Source organism: Micromys minutus (genome assembly GCF_963924665.1).
Source record: "Micromys minutus genome assembly, chromosome: 2".
In the NCBI taxonomy this organism is placed as follows: Eukaryota; Metazoa; Chordata; class Mammalia; order Rodentia; family Muridae; genus Micromys; species Micromys minutus.
In genome coordinates, this window is record NC_137971.1 from 14,157,008 (window position 1) to 14,176,500 (window position 19,493).

The 19,493-nt window shown below is 43.6% G+C and overlaps 1 protein-coding gene across 1 annotated transcript in view; it reads right to left on the reverse strand.

The window, feature by feature from the left end:
• Positions 1-19,493, reverse strand: part of AS3MT (arsenite methyltransferase) — a 29,841-nt gene that overhangs the window by 2,353 nt on the left and 7,995 nt on the right. Inside the window, exons 7-10 of the mRNA XM_080913165.1 lie at positions 18,293-18,374; positions 14,850-14,981; positions 14,427-14,569; positions 8,507-8,641 (exon numbers count right to left, since the gene is read on the reverse strand). Of these exons, the coding sequence (XP_080769291.1) occupies positions 8,507-8,641; positions 14,427-14,569; positions 14,850-14,981; positions 18,293-18,374 (492 nt within the window). The remainder of the gene's footprint in view (positions 1-8,506; positions 8,642-14,426; positions 14,570-14,849; positions 14,982-18,292; positions 18,375-19,493) is intronic.

Consider the following 19,493-nt stretch of genomic DNA (forward strand, 5'->3'; position numbering starts at 1 on the left):
GGACCAGGGTTCAATTCCCAGCACACATAACAGATCACCACTACCTGTAACTCCAAGTAAGACCTGACACCCTCACACAGACGTACACACAGGCAAAACATCAATGCACATAAAATCAAACTTAAAAAACTATGGGATGGAGAGTGATAGAAGTAGACACTGGACAGTTACCTGTAGTCTCTGCTTGTGCACACACATGCACACACTTGCACATGCATACACACTCTAAATGTGTGTTTCTGGTCCTGAAGGACTAGGGTGAGACAGAAGGGGAGGGAGCCTGAACAAGCATCCTCTGCAGGGGTGCAGCATGCTGCTTAATGTGCCCACTCCAGAAGCAGGTGTGAGTTCTCATTTACTGCCATCTCCCCACCCCTCAGCTTCTTCATCTATAGGTTGAAAACCACAAAGGTCACTGTGAGGACCACACAGCATCTTGAACAAGTGACTGCTCCATAAAGCTCAGCGCCTCTAAACTATTCCGCCTGTTGCTCAGGTCACAGCCACCATTCCCTGTACCGGTTCCACGTCACTTCAGATGCGGCCGGCCATGTTTTAACAATGTAACTCGCTGGCTGACTTGGTTTGATACAGGGTCTTCTGGCCTGGAACAGGTAGCTGAGAACTCCTGGTCCTCCTGCCTCCCTCTCTCTCCCTCCAGGTGCATCACACCTAGAGATAATGCAACTCCTATTGTAGCAAGACTTAGCAAAACCTGGCTTGTCCCTATTTAAAAAAAAGACAAAGAGGGCTAGGGGCATAGCTCAACGGGATTGTGCTTACCTAATATGTACCACATCATGAGTTCAGTCTCCAGAAATGGGGAGGATGAGGGAAATGAGGAAAAGGAGGGGGGGGGGATGAAGATCTCATGTCTTTCATGAGCCAATTTGCAGCAAAATGGCAACATCCACCCTTGTGGTGGCAGCTGACCGAGGAGAAAAGCACACAATCCCCCTGTGCTCTCTGCACGTCACGGTTTATCGCCAAATTCTTCCATAAAAATGATAAGTGTCTCCGCCTCCAGAGCGAGAGGCTGTGTTTCTAGGTCACACAGCTGTTTCCTCCTGATGCCTAGCTGGCTGCAAACAAGCCTGGAAGAACTAGGACTTGGAAGGGATAGTGTGTCTCTGCCTCTCTCCCAGCCTCTAACCTTATTCCCAAAGCGGGGAAACAAGATGCCAAGTGTATCTTGCTGGCTGCTGGGTGGGCTGGAGGCAAAGAGTGGGATAAGAAAGGATTCCGGGGTGTTACCTCACAACTGAGAGGGATGCCGAACCTTAGAGCACCGGCAGGAGAGGTTTGAGAGGGACACAGACTGCTGGTGGAGGGGGGGCTCTTTGCCTATGAGCCTTGCTTTTTCCTTTCAAGCGTCCAGGTACAGCGTGTGCCAGTGTGGGAGGGCAGTCTGCTTCCTTGATACTGCCTGGCTGTAAAATCCATGGATGCTGCGGGCACTGCCATGCTGGCTCTGAGAGGCGGGAGCCTGGAACACGGCTGGCGTGGCGTTTCTCTGGTGGGAAATTATGCTGAGACAATGAGGAATCGTGCCAACTCATCTGCAGAGTGCCCACCACAACCAGAGAAATCATTGTACTGTGGAATGGATCACCTTGGGCACAAGAGAGACATGACTAAATTGGGGGGGAGGGGTATGGTGCCTGCCAGGACAAAAGGACCCTGGAAAGCACAGAGGAAGCCCAGGTTGCTCCAGGAGCTGAGCAGCTACAAACCACCCACACCCAGTGTCTCAGGGACCCAGTGCAGGCAGAACAAAAGCCAAGCTGTCACAAAACCAGTCCTGGAGGACAGTATGGTTCTCCTTCTTCTCCTCATTTGATAGGGTGTTTCTGGTGTGGGGCTGGCTATTATTGCCAGCTTGGGACAGACTGAAGATAGTCCAGGCAGGGGGTGATTTGTCACCAAGTCTGATAGGGAAGCAGGGCCAATCAAAGTGGCAGAGATAAGAAGTGGAAAGTTTCTGTGGAAGAGACACACAAGCTTCTGGAGCCTTCAAGGCACTGAGCCCTAAGACGAGGGAGGGCATGTCCTACGAAGGTTGGACCTTCTACGATCTAGAATTAATGGCAAAGCAAGAGAGATCCACCAACTCCTTGGGACCAGGGTGGGGCTGGGGATGCCTCAAAGCAAGGATTCTAAAGGCTAATGGAGCCTCACAGGGAGTGACTGCTTAGTTAGCTCTCAAAGATGTCCCTATGAGTCCCACTGGAACGTGGACTGGTAGCCACTACTTATTAGGCTCCATTAAGGTTTCCACTCACCACAGTGGTCTTTTTCCTAAAACCAATCTTTACCCAGCATTCCTTACGATACTTTCTACCTATGTGCCTTCCTCTACCACAGTTGGTTGTTGGTCATCTGCTATGTTATGGTTGCTACCATCTAGGGTGGCAGGCTGTTTTGTTTAATTATTATATAATAGGTTGACAGAAATATAAGGGAGTTTTGTTTAATTGTTCTGTACTATAAAATTTAATGTTTTTTATTATAATTTAAGAGATTCAAAATTTTGGTTGAATTACTCTATACTAATAAAAATTTAAGTCTTTTATTATATATTGATAAATTTTAAAGTTTTTTAACTATTGTATATTAATAGAAATTTAAGTTATTTCATTAGACTATTACTTGATTATATTGTCCATAAGCCATTTATTAAAAATATGATGGTTCTTCTAATTATTTCTATTATATATAGATTGTTAATGTTAGAGAAAAAACAATTCTCAAACAGGAAGGTAAATACAAAATAAAAATGTAAGGGTTCTCTAGAAAGTCAGTTAGAGGATGTTTTGCTGGGGCAAACATGCAAAGGAGTGTTTTTCTAAAGTAGACACAGACAGAAGACTCAGGCAAAGTCATAAGAAAAAAACCACTAAAACAGACAGAAGGGAGAAAATGTTCTGCTAAAGCAAACACATGAAAAGACACATACTAAAGGTTCTTTGCTAACAACACACCTTACATTTCTAATGGTCCACCTTACACTTTGTAGTTACGCTACATTTGTCAGGACTCCATAGAGAAAAACACCAAAAACAAAAAACAAAGAACTTCTGAGGATGTGCTACAGTTTCCTGCCGCTTCCAAGGACTCGGGCTGATTGAAAAATGAGGTCAACTGAGACCGATCCACGTGCTGAGAGGAAACACACAGAGGATGCATGATGTTTAGAGGGTACAAACAGGACTAGACGGACAGTGACAAAGGCTGGTCGGGGCTTGCTTATAGAGCTAACTAGAGACGCTTGTGGGTGGGTCTTTGCTGATCTTCACTTCTCTGAGAGACACGTCCCTCCTGCTGACTTACGCCAAGGCTGAGGCTTGACTTTCTCTACTAGGTCATGTCACCACTGTTGTGACCAAACTAGACCACTAGTATATCCATAAAATATTTACGAGTAGATCGAGCCACCACTACTAACCTATAAACTAAACTGCTGATTTCCAAACAACCCAGACGAAAACCTTTCTAAACAGGGTCCCTTCCTCCCTATCCTTGCTTCCCCAGGGCCTCTAGTGGGTGGTAGAGAAGTTAAAGCATTTAAAAACCATCATTAAAAATAATTAAATAATAATTAAAGTTACAGTTGGTTTTTGGCTGGTTTGGGGTACATATGAAAAGTATGTGTGTGTGTGTGTACACGTGTGTGGTGTGTGTACGTGTGCACACATATATGTGTGTGCCCTGAAAGTAGGGCTCTTAGCAAACCTAAATTGCTGCCTAGTGAGTTTCTTATCCTTTTGTAGGAGGTATGTTAACCTGTCAGTCTTGTTCTGGTGACTTGGCGGGAAAGGATTGTTATTATCTGTGTAACTGTCTTGTCTTTCCTCACACAGCACTTTACGGTTGCCGTGGACTTTCTTTACAAGCTGAGCCTCACGGCACGCTGCCAGCACAGTGCCAACACCCCTTGCAGGCTCAGGGTGAGCTGTGGCAGAGGAAGGCACAGAAGACAGGAAGAATCATAAGGAATGTTGGGTAAAGACTGGTTTTGGGGTGGGGGACATTCCCAGTGTGGTTACGCTCTCTGTACCCCACCCCCCTTTTTCTCTTAAAAAAAAAAAAGTTTGGTCTTGGAGAAGATTGGAATCGCACACTCTAATCCAATGCTGGGGGGGCAGAGTCAGGCAGATCTCTGTGAGTTCGAGGGCAGTTTGGTCCACATAGTGTGTTCCAGGACAGTCTAGCCTACAGAGTAAGACCCTGACTCAAGAACAACAAAAACACTGATCTTGTTATGACTGCAGCCGTCCTCGGCTGTGAGCACCGTGGTTGTTACTCCCAAAGCACCCTGCCGTTTTCCAGCAAATGAGAGCAGATAAGGACCGTTACGGCAGTACTGAGCACAGCACTGCAGGTAAGAACCATTAGACCAGTACTGAGCACAGCACTGCAGGTAAGAACCATTAGACCAGTACTGAGCACAGCACTGCAGGTAAGAACCATTAGACCAGTACTGAGCACAGCACTGCAGGTAAGAACCATTAGACCAGTACTGAGCACAGCACTGCAGGTAAGAACCATTAGACCAGTACTGAGCACAGCACTGCGGGTAAGAACCATTCATTAGACCAGTACTGAGCACAGCACTTGCAGAGGCAGCCCCAGAAATGCAGCAGCAACTGATAAATCCCTGAGATAAACATATATTCCAGCTGGAATTGCATCTGTCAGTAAGTCCGTCTGTACTGCGTATAGACCCGGGTCTGTCTGTGTCTCCCTCAAAGCAATCCTCAGACATGAGGTGGTCTCACAGCGGGTCTCTAATAAACTTGCCTCTTTTACAGTCTGCGAGGGGAAATTCTACAAGGTTTGTCGGCATATCATGAATGCTCACTGTATAAACTACAATTAGTAACAACAGCAAAGTGAGAATGATTAGCGAAAGATCACTTCTGAGACCAGAGTAAAGGGCACCTAGAAGAACAATTATAAAATCCTGAGAAGAAAGCTGGGCGTGGTGGCACAGGCCTTTAATCCCAGCACTCAGGAGGCAGAGGCAGGCAGATCTCTGAGTTCAAGGCCAGCCTGGTCTACAAAACAAGTTTCAGGTCAGCCAGCCCTATACATAGAAACCCTGTCCTAAAAAAAGAAAAAGGAAAAGTCCTGAAAAGGGTGAGCGAGCTAATATCTATAAATTGTTCTTTGACCCTAACATGTACACATAAAATAAATTAGAATGTAATAAAATACTACTGCTTTGCAAAAAACTAGAATATGATGCAAAGTAGGTTTCAAAACACTGGGGAATGATGATTACTTAATAAATGAAGCAAAACTGAGACTACCTGATATTTGGAATGAAACGTTGCAGGTTCTCTAGTATAAAACTCCTAAGCTGATTCTACCAGAAAACAGCCAAGAGCCCTTGGGCTTCTACAAAATCATAGTCCAAATATGAGAGTCCCCAATGTTTTGAGGCAGGAACTTTCATACAGTTCTGGCTTGTCTTCCATATATGGCTACACACATTTTTAATGGATGCTTTAAATTACCAGGCAGTGGGGCTGGAATGAGGAGGAGGAGGAAGAAAGGGGCTGCAGGAGAAATGTGGTCACTCTGCCCACCACGGGGCGGGCGCTACTGAGCAACCCACATGTGCACACTCATGAACACGGACCAGAGCACATGGCTGTTTCCTGGGCTTTTTTCCTGCTAGCCCTCCTTCCCTGACCATTTGAAGCCAGCAGTGATCATCTAAGTCTGTAATCCTGAATATGGGAGGCAGACACAGGATAATTAGAAGTTCATGCCAATCTAGGCAACATAAACTCTGTCTCAGAAGGAAAAAGGGGGTGTGTGTCACAAGATGGAAAGAGATGCAGATCAAAACCTGACAACCTCCCCATCTAGGGTCATGTAGGGTGGGTAGCTCACAACGGCCTGTGACTCTGTTCCAAGGGACCAGATGCCTTCTTCTGACCTCCTCAGGCACCAGGCACATATGTGGTATCTGTCCATCCATATAGGCAAAACACTCATATGCATAAAATAAAATTGAAAAAAAAAGATAATGTTAAAAAACAAACTAATAAAACAGACCTAACTAAAGGTTAAGGTGGTTCATAAAATCATGATGGGATGGAAGCTGATTTCTTCTGTTTCTGTCTATCTTTTCTTGCATTCTGGCTCCTGGACCATCTAACCTCAGGGAAGTCTTCCTACCTTTCCTTTATTAAAAGTCTGTCTTTGCACAACTGCCCTCTGGTGCACAGGGCAGGCACTGGTGGGCACAGCTCTATGCTGGAACTGTCCCATGTTGAGGAGAAGCAGCAGAAAGCTTCCTTATCAGGACAGACTCACAGGACTCGTCATTCACAGGAGGACAGGAGTGACAGGTGACAACTCTTGCGCAGCTACATTCCCAGGGCACATTTCATATTTGTACCTTGTATGATAGAGAGTCTGCACGAACATTTTCTTGCTAGCTTAACAGCTACACCACGTTACAGGCTTGTTTGTTCATCTTCCCCAGGCCAGATGGCCCTGGAGGAGACCAGGATGATAAAGAGAGACACTGACTAGACTTGGCCCAGATGTTCAGAGAACAAGGGGAGAGGGTGAGAGATGATAAGGACAGAGGCACTGACATCATAGATCCCAGGGACAAGGCTGGCCACCTGACAAGAGGGGCAAGAACGCACTGGGGACTGATGGCCTTTGTCCCCCCATCTGCTGAAGGCTGCAGGCTGTAGATAAGGGAAGGATTTTAGAGTACTGGTCCACAGCCATCTTGGATCACCTTCTTTCTGCATAAGCACAGCTTAGAAATTCCGTTCTGTCCCTGCTCTTGGCATGTGTGGTAACCAGCAACAGAGCTACTGTGTTCTGGGGACAGCACTAGGGACACAAAGTGGTGCAGCTTCTGTGGAAGGCAGGTGGCTCTTCACAAGCTGGAGACATGACAGAAAAGAGCATCCTATATGCCTTTTAATCTCAGTATAGGACAAGTGGACTCCGTGAGTTCAAGGCCAACCTGGTCTACATATTGAGTTCCAGGATGACCAACAATACACAGTGAGATCCTGTCTCAAAAGCAAACAACATCGAAAGCCACCAAAAAGTTTAAAAGAAAATGAAAAGCAAAAAATTCCATTCTTCAGTACAGATGAAAAATCTTTGAAAGCAGAAAGCCAAATGAGTATTTGCATATTCCTGTTCCTAATAATAGTACAGTTTATAATACAGTCTCTGTGGAGGACAGAGGAGACGATGTGTTATAGCCCTGCTCCAAGAGGAGGGAGACAGTGGAGTGTGTTCAGTGAAGGAGCGTTGGGAACAGGTGAGAGGTCAGATACAAAGGGCCATGTATATGTAATCCACTCATGTGAAGTGTCTAAGAGGTGGAACTGTGGAGTCAAAGCCACCAGCCACTGCTCAGAGCCAGTGGGAGGAGAAACAGAACAGCTACTCAATGGTGTGAGGGGTCGAAAGTTCAGGAGGAATCTTGATGGTTGGACAACCTAAGGAGTCAGTTGTCAGCCCCTGAGTCTCACCCACTGTCCCCTGGCCTTACCTAGTTAGTCCTCCTCTGAGAGGACAAAAGATTACATATCAAAAGAAGGTCTGGCTTGTCTTCGGGTAAAGCCCGGACGATGAGAGATCCACAGTCTAGTAGAGCTGCCCAGTATAACATTATAAGGAGACTCAGACGGCAACTTAAGCAGACGTGCTAATGAATCAGCCTCGGCCCCGATCCTTTACGCTAAATGAGTTATTTTTAAGTTTTCTTTCTTTTTATGTATATGGGTGTTTTGCCTCAGACACAGGCCAGAATAGATCATCAGCACCCCTGGAACTGGTTTTATAAAGTTGCTACTTGCCATGTGGCTTCCGAGAATTGAGCCCATAAGTCCTTTGGAAGAGCAAAACTGATTCTTAACACCTGAGCTATCTCTCCAACCCCAAGAGTCAACTATTCTTTCTTTTTTAGTTATGTATTTATTTTATGTATATGAGTACACTGTAGCTATCTTCAGACATATCAGAAAAGGAGACAGATTAGATAAATAGATAGATAGATAGATAGATAGATAGATAGATAGATAGATAGATAGATAGATATAGATAACATAGTTGTAGGAGGCTCATAGATCCCTTCAGTAAATTCACATATATTCCAAAAACTCATTACTGACATGCTAGGAATTAGTGGAAAAAAGAGTTTAGGGACTCGAGCACTGGCCGTTCTTCCAGGGTTTGATTCCCAATAGCCTCACGGCAGCTACCAACCAGCTAACGCTTGAGTTCCAGGGGATTCTGGCTTCTGTTGGGCATTGCAGACAGTACACAGACATACATTTGGGCAAAACACCCGCACACATAAAACAAAAATAAATCTTTAAATAAAAAGAATTTACAAAACAAAATCCAATCATTTATCCGCACAAATATTCTAGAAATGGGTTGTAGGAGCCAACTGCAAAGAAAACTGTTGTTTCAAGGGACTCAACTGAAGTACGGAACGGAAAGTCAAACAAACCTTTGTTTCTAGCTCAGAGCAGCCCTGGGGAGCTGGCAGGGCGGCTTCAACCGGTGTGAAGAGAAAATCCTGAGCAAATCTCGAGTTCTTCAAGACAGTTGCCATCTCCTCATCCACTTCAACAGCTTCACCTTCCTAAGGGGCAGCAAGAGATGAGTATCAAAAGACGCCATCTTGGCCCTCTTTGTTCTTCTGGGGGAGGGGGGGGGAGGGGGGGGGTATAATCCTGAGGTGTGAGTTCTCTCCTCCATGAATTCTGGGAATCAAACTCAGGTTGCTAGGTTTCCACAGGCAAGCACCCTTACCTGCTGAGCCATTTGCCAGACCAACAATCTTTTTAGAAAGAAAATATCCTGAGCCAGGCCATGGTGGAGCGTGCCTTTAGTCCCAGCACTAAAAAGGCCACATTGTGCCACTGCACCAACTCCCCTGGTGGAAGCCAGGCTGGGCTCTCCCTTGCTGGGATGGTCATCCATCTGTTTATTCTGAGATGCTTCTTAGGATCCCACTTGTTACCAAGGGGTGAGTGTGTGAGCATGTGCATGCTCGTGTGTGTGTGTGTGTGTGTGTGTGTGTGTGTGTGTGTGCATAAGCCTGTTTCAAAAGCTTTTAGGTTCCTGGCCTTTCAGTTTATTTGCTTTAGATCCCCAAAGGCATTTGGTTTCTTGCCGAGGTTTGGTCTAATTTGTTGGGAATCTTTTTCCCCCTGACACTCCTCCCATATCTAATCTAAGATAAAGAGAGCTATTTAGAAATACCCATTATTTGGTAAACCTGCTAGTTAATTGCAGTATGTTAGTTAAATTGTCAGAGCCAGCAGCACTGGAGTTGAGGGTAGTTGTAAGACACCGTGTGGTGTTGGGAACCAGACTTAGGTCCCTTGCAGCAGCAACAGAAGCTTTTAATTATGGAGCCAGCTCTCCGGACTCTCTAAATAAACCTCTAAACTTGGTTTATTTTTCACACTAACATGAAGTTGTAGGTAATAGATTTTTTTTTCTGTTTGTTTTCTGAGAGTTTTTCTGTGATGTCCTCCAACTCATAAAGACCCTCCTGCCTCTGCCTCCCAAGTACTAGGACTGAGGCATATTCCACACGGATAGAAGAACCCACTTAAACTGGCATTTTAAATCATCTTTTAAAAAAGAGATAATAAAATCGGCAACTTACAAAACTTATAAGCTCTCATAATTAATAAAGCATATAATAAAAAAACTGAGGGGTCTTAACACCTGAGCTCTCCGATCCCAAGAGCCAACATTTATTGAGTTACATAAGCTAAACTACAGTAAAGTTAGCCAGGATTTTAAAAATACTAATTAGATAATATTTGTATCCTATTACAAAGAAGGGAATCATCATTGTGACTCCTCTTAGGCCCCATTTCTCTTCCTATCAAGGAACAGTTTACAAGATAAAATGGCTCTGCCTACAGGGCCTAAAAATACTGATTTCTAACAGGTTTGACCATTTGTTTCTATCACTGTCATTAACACTTGCAACACAGAGAAAACAGCTTTTAAAATGTAAAATAACATATTGTTACCCAATTATTTTCCTGTAATATAATTTTTCATTTACTTCTCCAAACTAAAATTTGGTATAATACCAAGATAATAAATCAAGTCAACGAACATATAAACATAAGAGTCATAAATAACCTAGATATTAAAGACCAATCTTTCCTCAACACTACAGCTAGGCATTCCACAGGAAGTTATAGACATTAGCTGAGCTCTGGGGCACGTGCCTTTAATTCCATTACGGAGGCAGAGACAGATGGATCTCTGTGAGTTTGAGACCAGCCTGGTGTGCAGAGTGAGTTCCAGGACAGTCAGGGCTACAGAGAAATCCTGTCTCGAGAAACGTGATGCTCAGCCAACAGGGGAACTGTGAAGATCCAAGAAGAAAGGAGAATTTGGAGGAGGGGGGTGTGGAGCAAAGCTGCATTTGTGTACCTTAGTTCAAGAGTCTGCAAGTCCACATGCCTGAACCTCAAGACTGCAGAGAGCTAAAACCCTGCAGACCAAAGTGAGAGCATCTTGGCCTATTTTTAGTCCCCTTGATTGACATCTATTGCCCACACCCGTGTCTAACCTAACATCTTGGGACTGTGGAACTTTGCAAAGTATTCTTGACAGACCATCATATTCACCAGTCCAAAAGACAAGAAGGTCATTCAACTAACCTCAGAAACCTACAGCAGAGCATTCGCCCATTTTGCTACCACCCGCCCACCTGTGGCTCCCACCAATGGATTTGGCAAATTCATTGATTTATAAATGTCTTCACTTTGTCATGTGACCACGCCACAATGTGATGTGATGTGAGGGAATCTTGTACCATCGTATTTGGTTCCAGAATAAACCAGCTCTTACCTCTTTGCAGTGAGAGCTACATTTTTGCATCAATAACATTCCAGTTCATGCAGAGCCAGAATATGAGGCTGGGTGTTTGACTCCAAAGACTGTCCTTTTCTATGTTGAGGAAATGAAGCCTACTCTGTTTACAAAGAGTAGTGTCAGCAGTAAATGCAAGATTTCCTTAATCACCTGGTACAAACGATTGAGACGCTGTCCCACCCCATCGTCTCTCAATACCATGTCTGAACCTAACTTTACTCAAATTCCTGGGAGTGATAATAGTATTGTGATTAGAAAAATACTAATACAATGATATGTAGGCTGAAATATTTAAGGGGAAAATATCATGATATCCATAAAATTGCATGTATATGCATATATGTGTTATATACATGTTTACATTTTACAATTTTTACACATACATATATATATACACATATTTATATATACATATAGATATACATAGTGTATCATTAGGCTATTTTGTCAGTATGTGAACACCATAAATGTTATAGCCTTGTATATACCTGGTCCAGGAGGTGTGTATACAGTATAAACCATTCCTCTTATGGCCACAACAAAACAACACAGGATAAGTGTAGCTAAAGATAAAGAAATAACACAACATACAGTTTTACAATAAGTCATGTGGCTTTGTGTGTGTGTGTGTGTGTGTGTGTATGTGTGTGTGTGTATGTGTATTTCAGGAGTTGCTCTTGCAGAGGATCTAGGTTCAGTTCCCACCACCCACATGATGGCTCACAACCATCTGTAACTCCAGTTCCAGGGGATCAAATGTCTTCTTCTGTTTTTTATGGAGAATGGCTTGCATGTTGTACACATGAATACATGCAGAAAAAACACTTACATAAATAAGTTTTGTTTTAAAAAGTATACTTGGGGCTGTGGAGATGGCTCGGTGGAGAAAGTGCTTGAGATGTTCATGAGGACTAGAGTTTGAATTCTCAGCATCCAGGGGAGCATGAAATCCTGCCTGGAGTTCTGGTGCTGTAATCTGGAGACAGACATCTCTGAAGCAGCCAGGCAGTAGTATGCACATTTTTAGTTCCAGCACTCAGAAAGCACTGTCACACAAATGAGAGAGAGAGAGAGAGAGAGAGAGAGAGAGAGAGAGAGAGAGAGAGAGAGAGAGAGAGAGAAGGAGGGAGGGACATCCCTGAATCAAACAAGCTGTTAAGCTAGTCAAATCAGAGAGCTTCAGGTTCAAGGACTTCAATGTAGAAAATGGAGAAAGACCCATGAAGACACTCAGTATCAATCTCTGGCTACATACATATACACATGAACACACACACACACACACACACACCTAATTATACAAAAGAAGAAGCTGGGCAGTGGTGAAACAAGCCTTTAATCCCAGCATGGTCTAGGACAAAGCACTTTCAACTTTACTATAAGCCATGACTCTGCCATTGTATATAGTATTTTCTTGGCTGAACTGTTATATGCTTCATGGCCATATATGTACATATGCATATACATATGTTTATACATAGATAAAACAAACACAGCAAAATGTTCTCAATTGCTTAATAAAGTAAGTAATAGGTATGTGAGAGTTATGTGAGTATTTGTTGTACAATTTTTTAACCTTTCTGTAGTCAGAAATATTTTTATAATATTGAGAAACATTTTCTTCACTTAACAAATACACACAAGCAAGAAGTCATGCTGTGCCCACACATGGACCTGTGATCAGTTACAGCTTCCTCTGTGTCCCCCCTCCTCACCATGAACCTCTACAGACTGAGACCTTCAAGTATTTGTGAAGTGTGTGAGTGAGTGTTCTACACACCGAGAGAAGTGGGAAATAGTGTGGTGGGGTGGTAAGCACTGCCCGCTGCACTGCCCGATACTCACCAAACAAAACAGAAGAAAATATCAAAACACAGCTGGAGACAGAGGAAAACAAAGACAGATGAGCCATTGAATGACAAAAGAGATCTAAGAGAGACAAGGAAGGGACAATGGGAACAGTAGCCAGGGCAAGTGTGTTTGTGCCTGTGTGTGTGCATCTATGCATGTGTGTGCATGTATGCATGTTTATGTATGTGTGTGTATGCATGTGCATTTATGTGAGTGGTGTGTGTGTGTGTGTGTGTTCATTCAAGTACAATGGTTCGAGCTAATAATATCAGCACTCAGGAGGCAAAGGCAGGTAGACTTTTCTAAGTTCAAGGGCAGCCTGATCTACATAGTAAGTTCTAGGCCATCGAGATCTATATAGTAAGTGATGTGTTTATAAAAAAGATAAAGAGAGGGGGGAATATGTTTTATGAAAGTGCCAAAATGCTAATGGAGGTGTCAAAATGCTAACAGTAAGACCCTGACTCGAGGGGGATTAAGGGAGAGGCATAGGGAGAGGGGATGAAAATATCCAAGGAGTTGCTGGACCACACAGTAAATGAAAAGAAAGAAGCCACCACAAAAGTCCTAAAGTGTCCTTTGTCGACTCACAAAAGCGGAATGCTTCCATTCAAGACTATGACAAGAGCCAGTGAAATCAAACCCAACGCAGACTCCTGCACCACTGCATCCTGCCCTTGCCTGTAAGCTGGATTATGATGAAGACTGAAGGAAATTCAGCTGATGGCCCAAACTATTCCAGAACACTGCATATGAAAGGTAAGAATCGAAGGAAAGGAGAGGAAGGACCAAGAAGACTGGAAAATAGCCAGAGTCAGCCCAAGGGGAATAGAACCCGAAAGATAACGGGGGTGGGGGAGCGGAAGGCTCTCCCCAGGAGGCTTTGCAGGGAAGCCTAGTAGTTTTCTGAAATACATAGCTAATCACTGGAACCCAAAAAAGCCTGAACTTGGCAGGATTTTAAGCGACCCTGAGGGTCAGACAGTCAGTCAGGAAGAATCCTGACAGGTGGCCTTCCAGGATGTGGCCCAGAATAAGTACACATGTCAAAGTATCAGAGTAGACAAAGGCTGTTAATCTTAGATAACGGGCTTTCGACAAAGCCCTTGTGGAAGAAAAGACAACCCAGGCAGCTAACCAAACAGGAATATGGAAAAGTGTGTCTCTGACCTTCTCTCCGTTGCGGAAGGGCTCTAAAGGTATTCCAGCCCCTCTAGACCAGCTGAAGCATCTTACAGGATTCGCCACTGGGTACTCATTTAGATAGTTTGTTCTTACTAGAAATCCCAAACTCGAAGCACCTGTTAAATCTAAAGTATTCTAAACTAATCAAAAGGGTGTGTTCATTTCTATACCTTTGACTCATTGGTGAAAAAAAGAAAGTATAAAACGTTTACTATTCTACTGTAAGTAAAATGAAACAAAAAATACAGAAACCAAACAGCATTAGAATAGTGAGAAGTGAGTCAAAGTCAAATTCAAGATCCACGGAAGGTAGTGGTGCTGAGGGTAGGCACAAAATCAGGAGTAGAAAGGATGCTGCCAGAGTCATGGATACTGGTCCAGCTCAGCCCCAAAGCTGACCGTGGAACTGGAGTTTTGTACATACTGGCAAGTGTTCTCTCTACCCATTGGTCCAGCCCAGGGAGCTGCTTTTTTTTTTTTACCTTGAATGTAAAATTTGCATCAAAAATTAGTTCCTTTTCATGCCCCATGATTCCTCCAGTGTAAACAACTCGGCATCTTTCGGCTGGCTCGGTCTTAGGGAGTTTGAAGAGGCGATATGTGGCAGACACAAAGCGACAGTCACCTGAAAGCAGACCCAGACACTGCCCACTTCCAGCACCAGCAGCAGTCAACAGAGGAAGACAGACATGCTGTGAAGATGCTTCCTCACTGCCTGCCGTCCATTATCTTTCCAGGCACTTCAGTCTTTCCTGATTGGCAGCAAATCACTTTACTAAATGTCACCGTGGGGAAGGGGCGGGGATTGTTCAGGTGAAAAGGTGGACTTGTGGAGATGAGCAGTTTCCCTCTGCGAGAGCGGAGATGAAGCCACCCACACTGAGGTCAGCTCTGCTGTTTCTTACCAAGAACCCTTTCTAGTTCCTTGTTTTCAACCGTAATGGTGTTGGCCGTGACCAAACGTGGAGGGCAGAACCCAACGTTTTGGGCGATGATGGCAAGATCCTTCCAGTACAGAGCGCCGCCCAGGCATTCTCCTTCAAGAGAAAAGGCCACAGAGCAGTCACTACATAAAGCAATGTTAAGGACACTTCTGGGCTGAGCGGTGAACTAGGATGTGGTGTTAAGATGGAGGATCTAACTGGCCATGGTGGAGCGCCTACAAAGCCACTCCCAACTGTCTCTAACCCCAGTCCTGGGTGATTAGACACTTTCATATGGCCTCCATAGGTACCAGACATGCACATGGTACACACACCTATATTCAGGAAAAATATTCATATACATAAAATACATCAATTGTTTGGACTTAGGAAATACATTTTTTTTTTTTTTTTTTTTTTTTGTATTTTTAAAATACAGAGTCAGACTCTTACTAAGTCCCTGGCTAGCCTGGAGCTTTCTATGCCAGTGATTCCCAACTTTCCTAAAGCTTCCACCCTTTAATACAGTTCCTTGTGTTTGTGGTGACCCCCCAAGCATAACATTATTTTTGTTGTTACTCTGTAACTGTGAGTTTGTTACTGTTTGAACTGTAACACAAATATCTGTGTTTTCCGATGGCCTTAGGTGACCCCTGTGGGTCACCTAACCCCCAATAGAGTCACAACCCACAGGATGAGAACCACTGTTTTATATAGACCAGGCCTTGAACTCAGAGATCTGCCTGACTCTCCCAAGTGCTAGAATTAAAGGTGTGCACCATAATACCTGGCTTGTTTGTTTGTTTGTTTATGTTTGCTTATTTTCTGTGTGTATGGGACTGTGCATGCTACGGTGTATATGTGGACGCTGGATGACAACTTTCGGGAGTTGGTTTTCTCATTCTACCTTGGGGATTCTGGGGATCAAACTCAGGTTGTCAGACTTGGCAATAAGTACCTTTACCCTTCTCTGCTTTAAAAAGAGGGAGCAGGGCTGGAGAGATGGCTCAGTGTGTTAAGAGCTCTTCCAGAGGTCCTGAGTTCAATTCCCAGCAACCACCACATGGTGGTTCACAACCATCTTTAATGGGATTCAATGCCTTTTTCTGGTGTGTCAGCAACAAGGTACTCAGATAAATAAAATAATAAATAATTCTTAAAAAAAAAAAAAAATATATATATATATATATATATAAAACACACACACACATTCTTAGCTGAGGCACACATGGCATATGCAATATGAAGATGAGAGGTCATTTTGTAAAGTGCATCCACTCACTTTTGATGTGGATTCTTATAGAGGAATTTTAATCCAGCATCATGGCTGCTTTGGCAAAGGATCCCCTGCAAAAAGGTCTGTGTGAACCGGCTAGAATGCAGACATGCCACATACCTTTAGTCTCTCTGGCTGGAATACAGACCATGTCCTTAGTACACACCTTTAAAGTACAATTAGTCTGTAGAAGGAAGCTGCCATGTCTGAAAGTAGTATCTAGTCGACGAGCAAAGTGATGAACCAGAGAAAGATCTGGTGGAAGAAGTCAGCGATGGGATGCACCCGACTGTCACAAGAACAGAGAGGACAGGGAGCAGGGCAGAGAGAGAGGGACAAGAGGCGGTCTCAAGGGACAGTTTTACAGTGCAGGAGGCAGTGCAGTGGAGTGGAGTTCAGTTCTTCTCAGTTTGGGCAGCAGAGGCCGTTGAAGCCAGGAAATAAGGAGCCAGAAGATTTAAACAGATTGCCAGAGTTAGTTTGAAGCCAAGAGAAGCCAGAGTGAATCAGTCAGCTTAGAGAGGGGTTTTGAGCCTAAACAGTTGGGCTGAACCAGTCATCCAGAGTTCAGTAAGGACTAGAAAAGGTGAGCTTGTTCAGCAGTAAACCTCCAAGATGGCAATTACATTTGGTGAATAAAAACTACTGTTTTGGGTACTGGGGACTGAGCTTAACTCACTGGGCATGTAAGGCAAATGAGTTAACTGTCGAGCCATCCCATAGCCCTATTTTCCTGCTGTTTTGTTTTGCTGTTGTTTTGAGCCAAGGTTTCTCTCTATAGCCCTGAAACTTGCTTTGTAGACCAAGCTGGCCTTGAACTCAGAGTTCCACCAGCCTCTGCCTCCCAAATGCTGGGATTAAAGGCATGTGCCACCATACCTGTCCTATTTTCCTGCTTTTAAACATTATCCATTTATATTACTGTATAATCAAAAAGTCAACACAATTTGCTTTAAAAATAAGATTTGAATTTTTTTTTTGAGACTGTGTTTATTGTGTAGCCCACACAAGTCTTGAATGAGCGTTGAGCCTGTTGCTTCCACCTGCCAAGAGCTGAGATCACAGGCAGGTAACACTACTCGCAACTTAAATGTAAAAAGTTTCATTTACAGTCACACTATCATGAGCCTCTATTCATCTCCTCCACATCTAGAAACTCTTAATTGACAATAAAGGGATATTTTTATCTCATTTATTCCTCAAAAGGTTTTAAAGTAGTCTGTGCTATTATTTTCATTGTACAGTTTAAAACACAATAACAAATTGCTTAAGATCATATCACGATTTTAAAAGATTATATATATATATACATATATATATATATATATTAGTGTGTATGTGTGTGTGTGAATACGTGTGCCACAGTGCACATGTACATGCCAGGGAATAGGTCTATGAAATTGTTTCTCTCCTCCCACTTTTACATGAGTTCCAGGAAACAACTCATGTTGCCAGCCTGGGACTATGTGATGGTTTAAATGTCCTTTGCCCAGGGAATGGCACTATTATTAGGTGTGGCCCTGTTGGAGTAGGTGTGTCACTGAGGGTGTGGGCTTTAAGACCCTCATTTTCGCTGCCTGGAAGCCAGTCTTCCACTAGTAGACTTCAGATGAAGATGCAGAACTCTCAGCTCTGCCTGCACCATGCCTGCCTGGATACTGCCATGTTGCTGCCTTGTTGATAATGGACTGAACCTATAAGCCAGCCCCAATTAAATGTTGTCCTTATAAGATTTGTCTTGGTCATGGTGTCTATTCACAGCAGTAAAACCCTCAATGACCTTTACCCACTGAGCCATCTTCCCAGCCCTCATATTACTTTTTTGAAAAAAAGATTTAATTTATGTGTGTGACTACACTATCACTGTCTTCAGACACACCAGAAGAGGGCATCAGATCCTGTTACTGATGGTTGTGAGCCACCATGTGGTTGCTGAGAATTGAACTCAGGACCTTTGGAAGAACAGTCAGTGCTCTTAACCGATGAGCCATCTCTCCAGCCCCTCATATTACTTTTGAGTGGCAGAAAAAGAACAGAACCCTCTGGCCTTGCATCATTTGTCTCCTACCCAGTGGTCCCATTGGACTTTACCTGCAGGATGGAGCTCTACACAAGTCAACAATAACTGATGTGAAAACAGAACGCATACCCCATAAAACCTTGTGTGACTTAATGTCTTCTTGCACTTCAAGGCTAGCATAGACGTCACTGAAGTAGAGCTCCCCACCGTGCTGGAAGAGAGCAGAGCATATCTGAGCAAGGTTAAAGATTACATCGGTCCCAGATAACAAAAAACTAAAGAACAAATGCAAAAAAAAAAAAAAAAAAAAAAGATGAGTGTAGGTGACCGGTTTCAAAATCCCGGTGTTTGAGCTGATGCTGACCTTTGAACAAACAACAGCTGCCTCCCTGGTTAAAAACAAAACACAGAGACAGAGGTATGTATTTCTCCAGTGTCCTATCCAACATAAAAGTGCTTCCTACCATTTGGAAGGAATGGAGTCAAAAGAAAGTGGAGAGACATTCGAGGATGAGGAGAGGGTGAATGCCCTCTAAATGCATGGTCTGTGCCTATGGGAATGCAGTAGTGAGCGCCGGGGGATGGAGACTTGGGCCAATTGCTTGCTATAGGAGTACCTGCTGAGTTCCAGTTTGCAGCATCCACAAAAGCCAGGCATGACTTGCGTTTATAACCCCAGCTCGATGGGGCTGATCAGCCAGCAAAATCCTATCTAATCTGGTGAGTTCTAGGTTCAGTGAGAGACCAGATTATTTTATAAAGTTGAGGGCTACAGAGGATCTCCTGACGTCACCTTCTAATCTCCCTGCATGATTGTACTTGCACACACGTACACACACACAAACACACTACCACCACCACCATACACATGTCATGATGAAACTCATAAGCAAAAAACTGGGCTAGAGATGGCTCAGAGATTGCAAGCCCTAGCCATTCTTGTAGACTCTGTAAGAGTGTAGAGCAAAGGTCCCTACCCTTCCTAATGCTACAACCCTTTAAACAGTTTCTCATGTTGTGACACTCAACCATAAAATTATTTCATTGCTATTTCATAACTGTAATTTTGCTACTGTTATGAATTGTAATATAAACATGATATCAGACGTGTGACTCCAATAGGGCTGAGACCCACAGGTTGAGAACCACTGAACCAATATCCACATTGTTGGATCTAGTTCTGATCTCTGTGGGCACCAGATACATGTGTGGTACACATCTGTGCACATAGGCAAAACATTGATATAAAACATTGATATAAAATAAAAAATCTTTTATAAAAAGTTTTAAATAAGCAAGAACATAGGAGGGGGAAAAATAAGTATCTCTC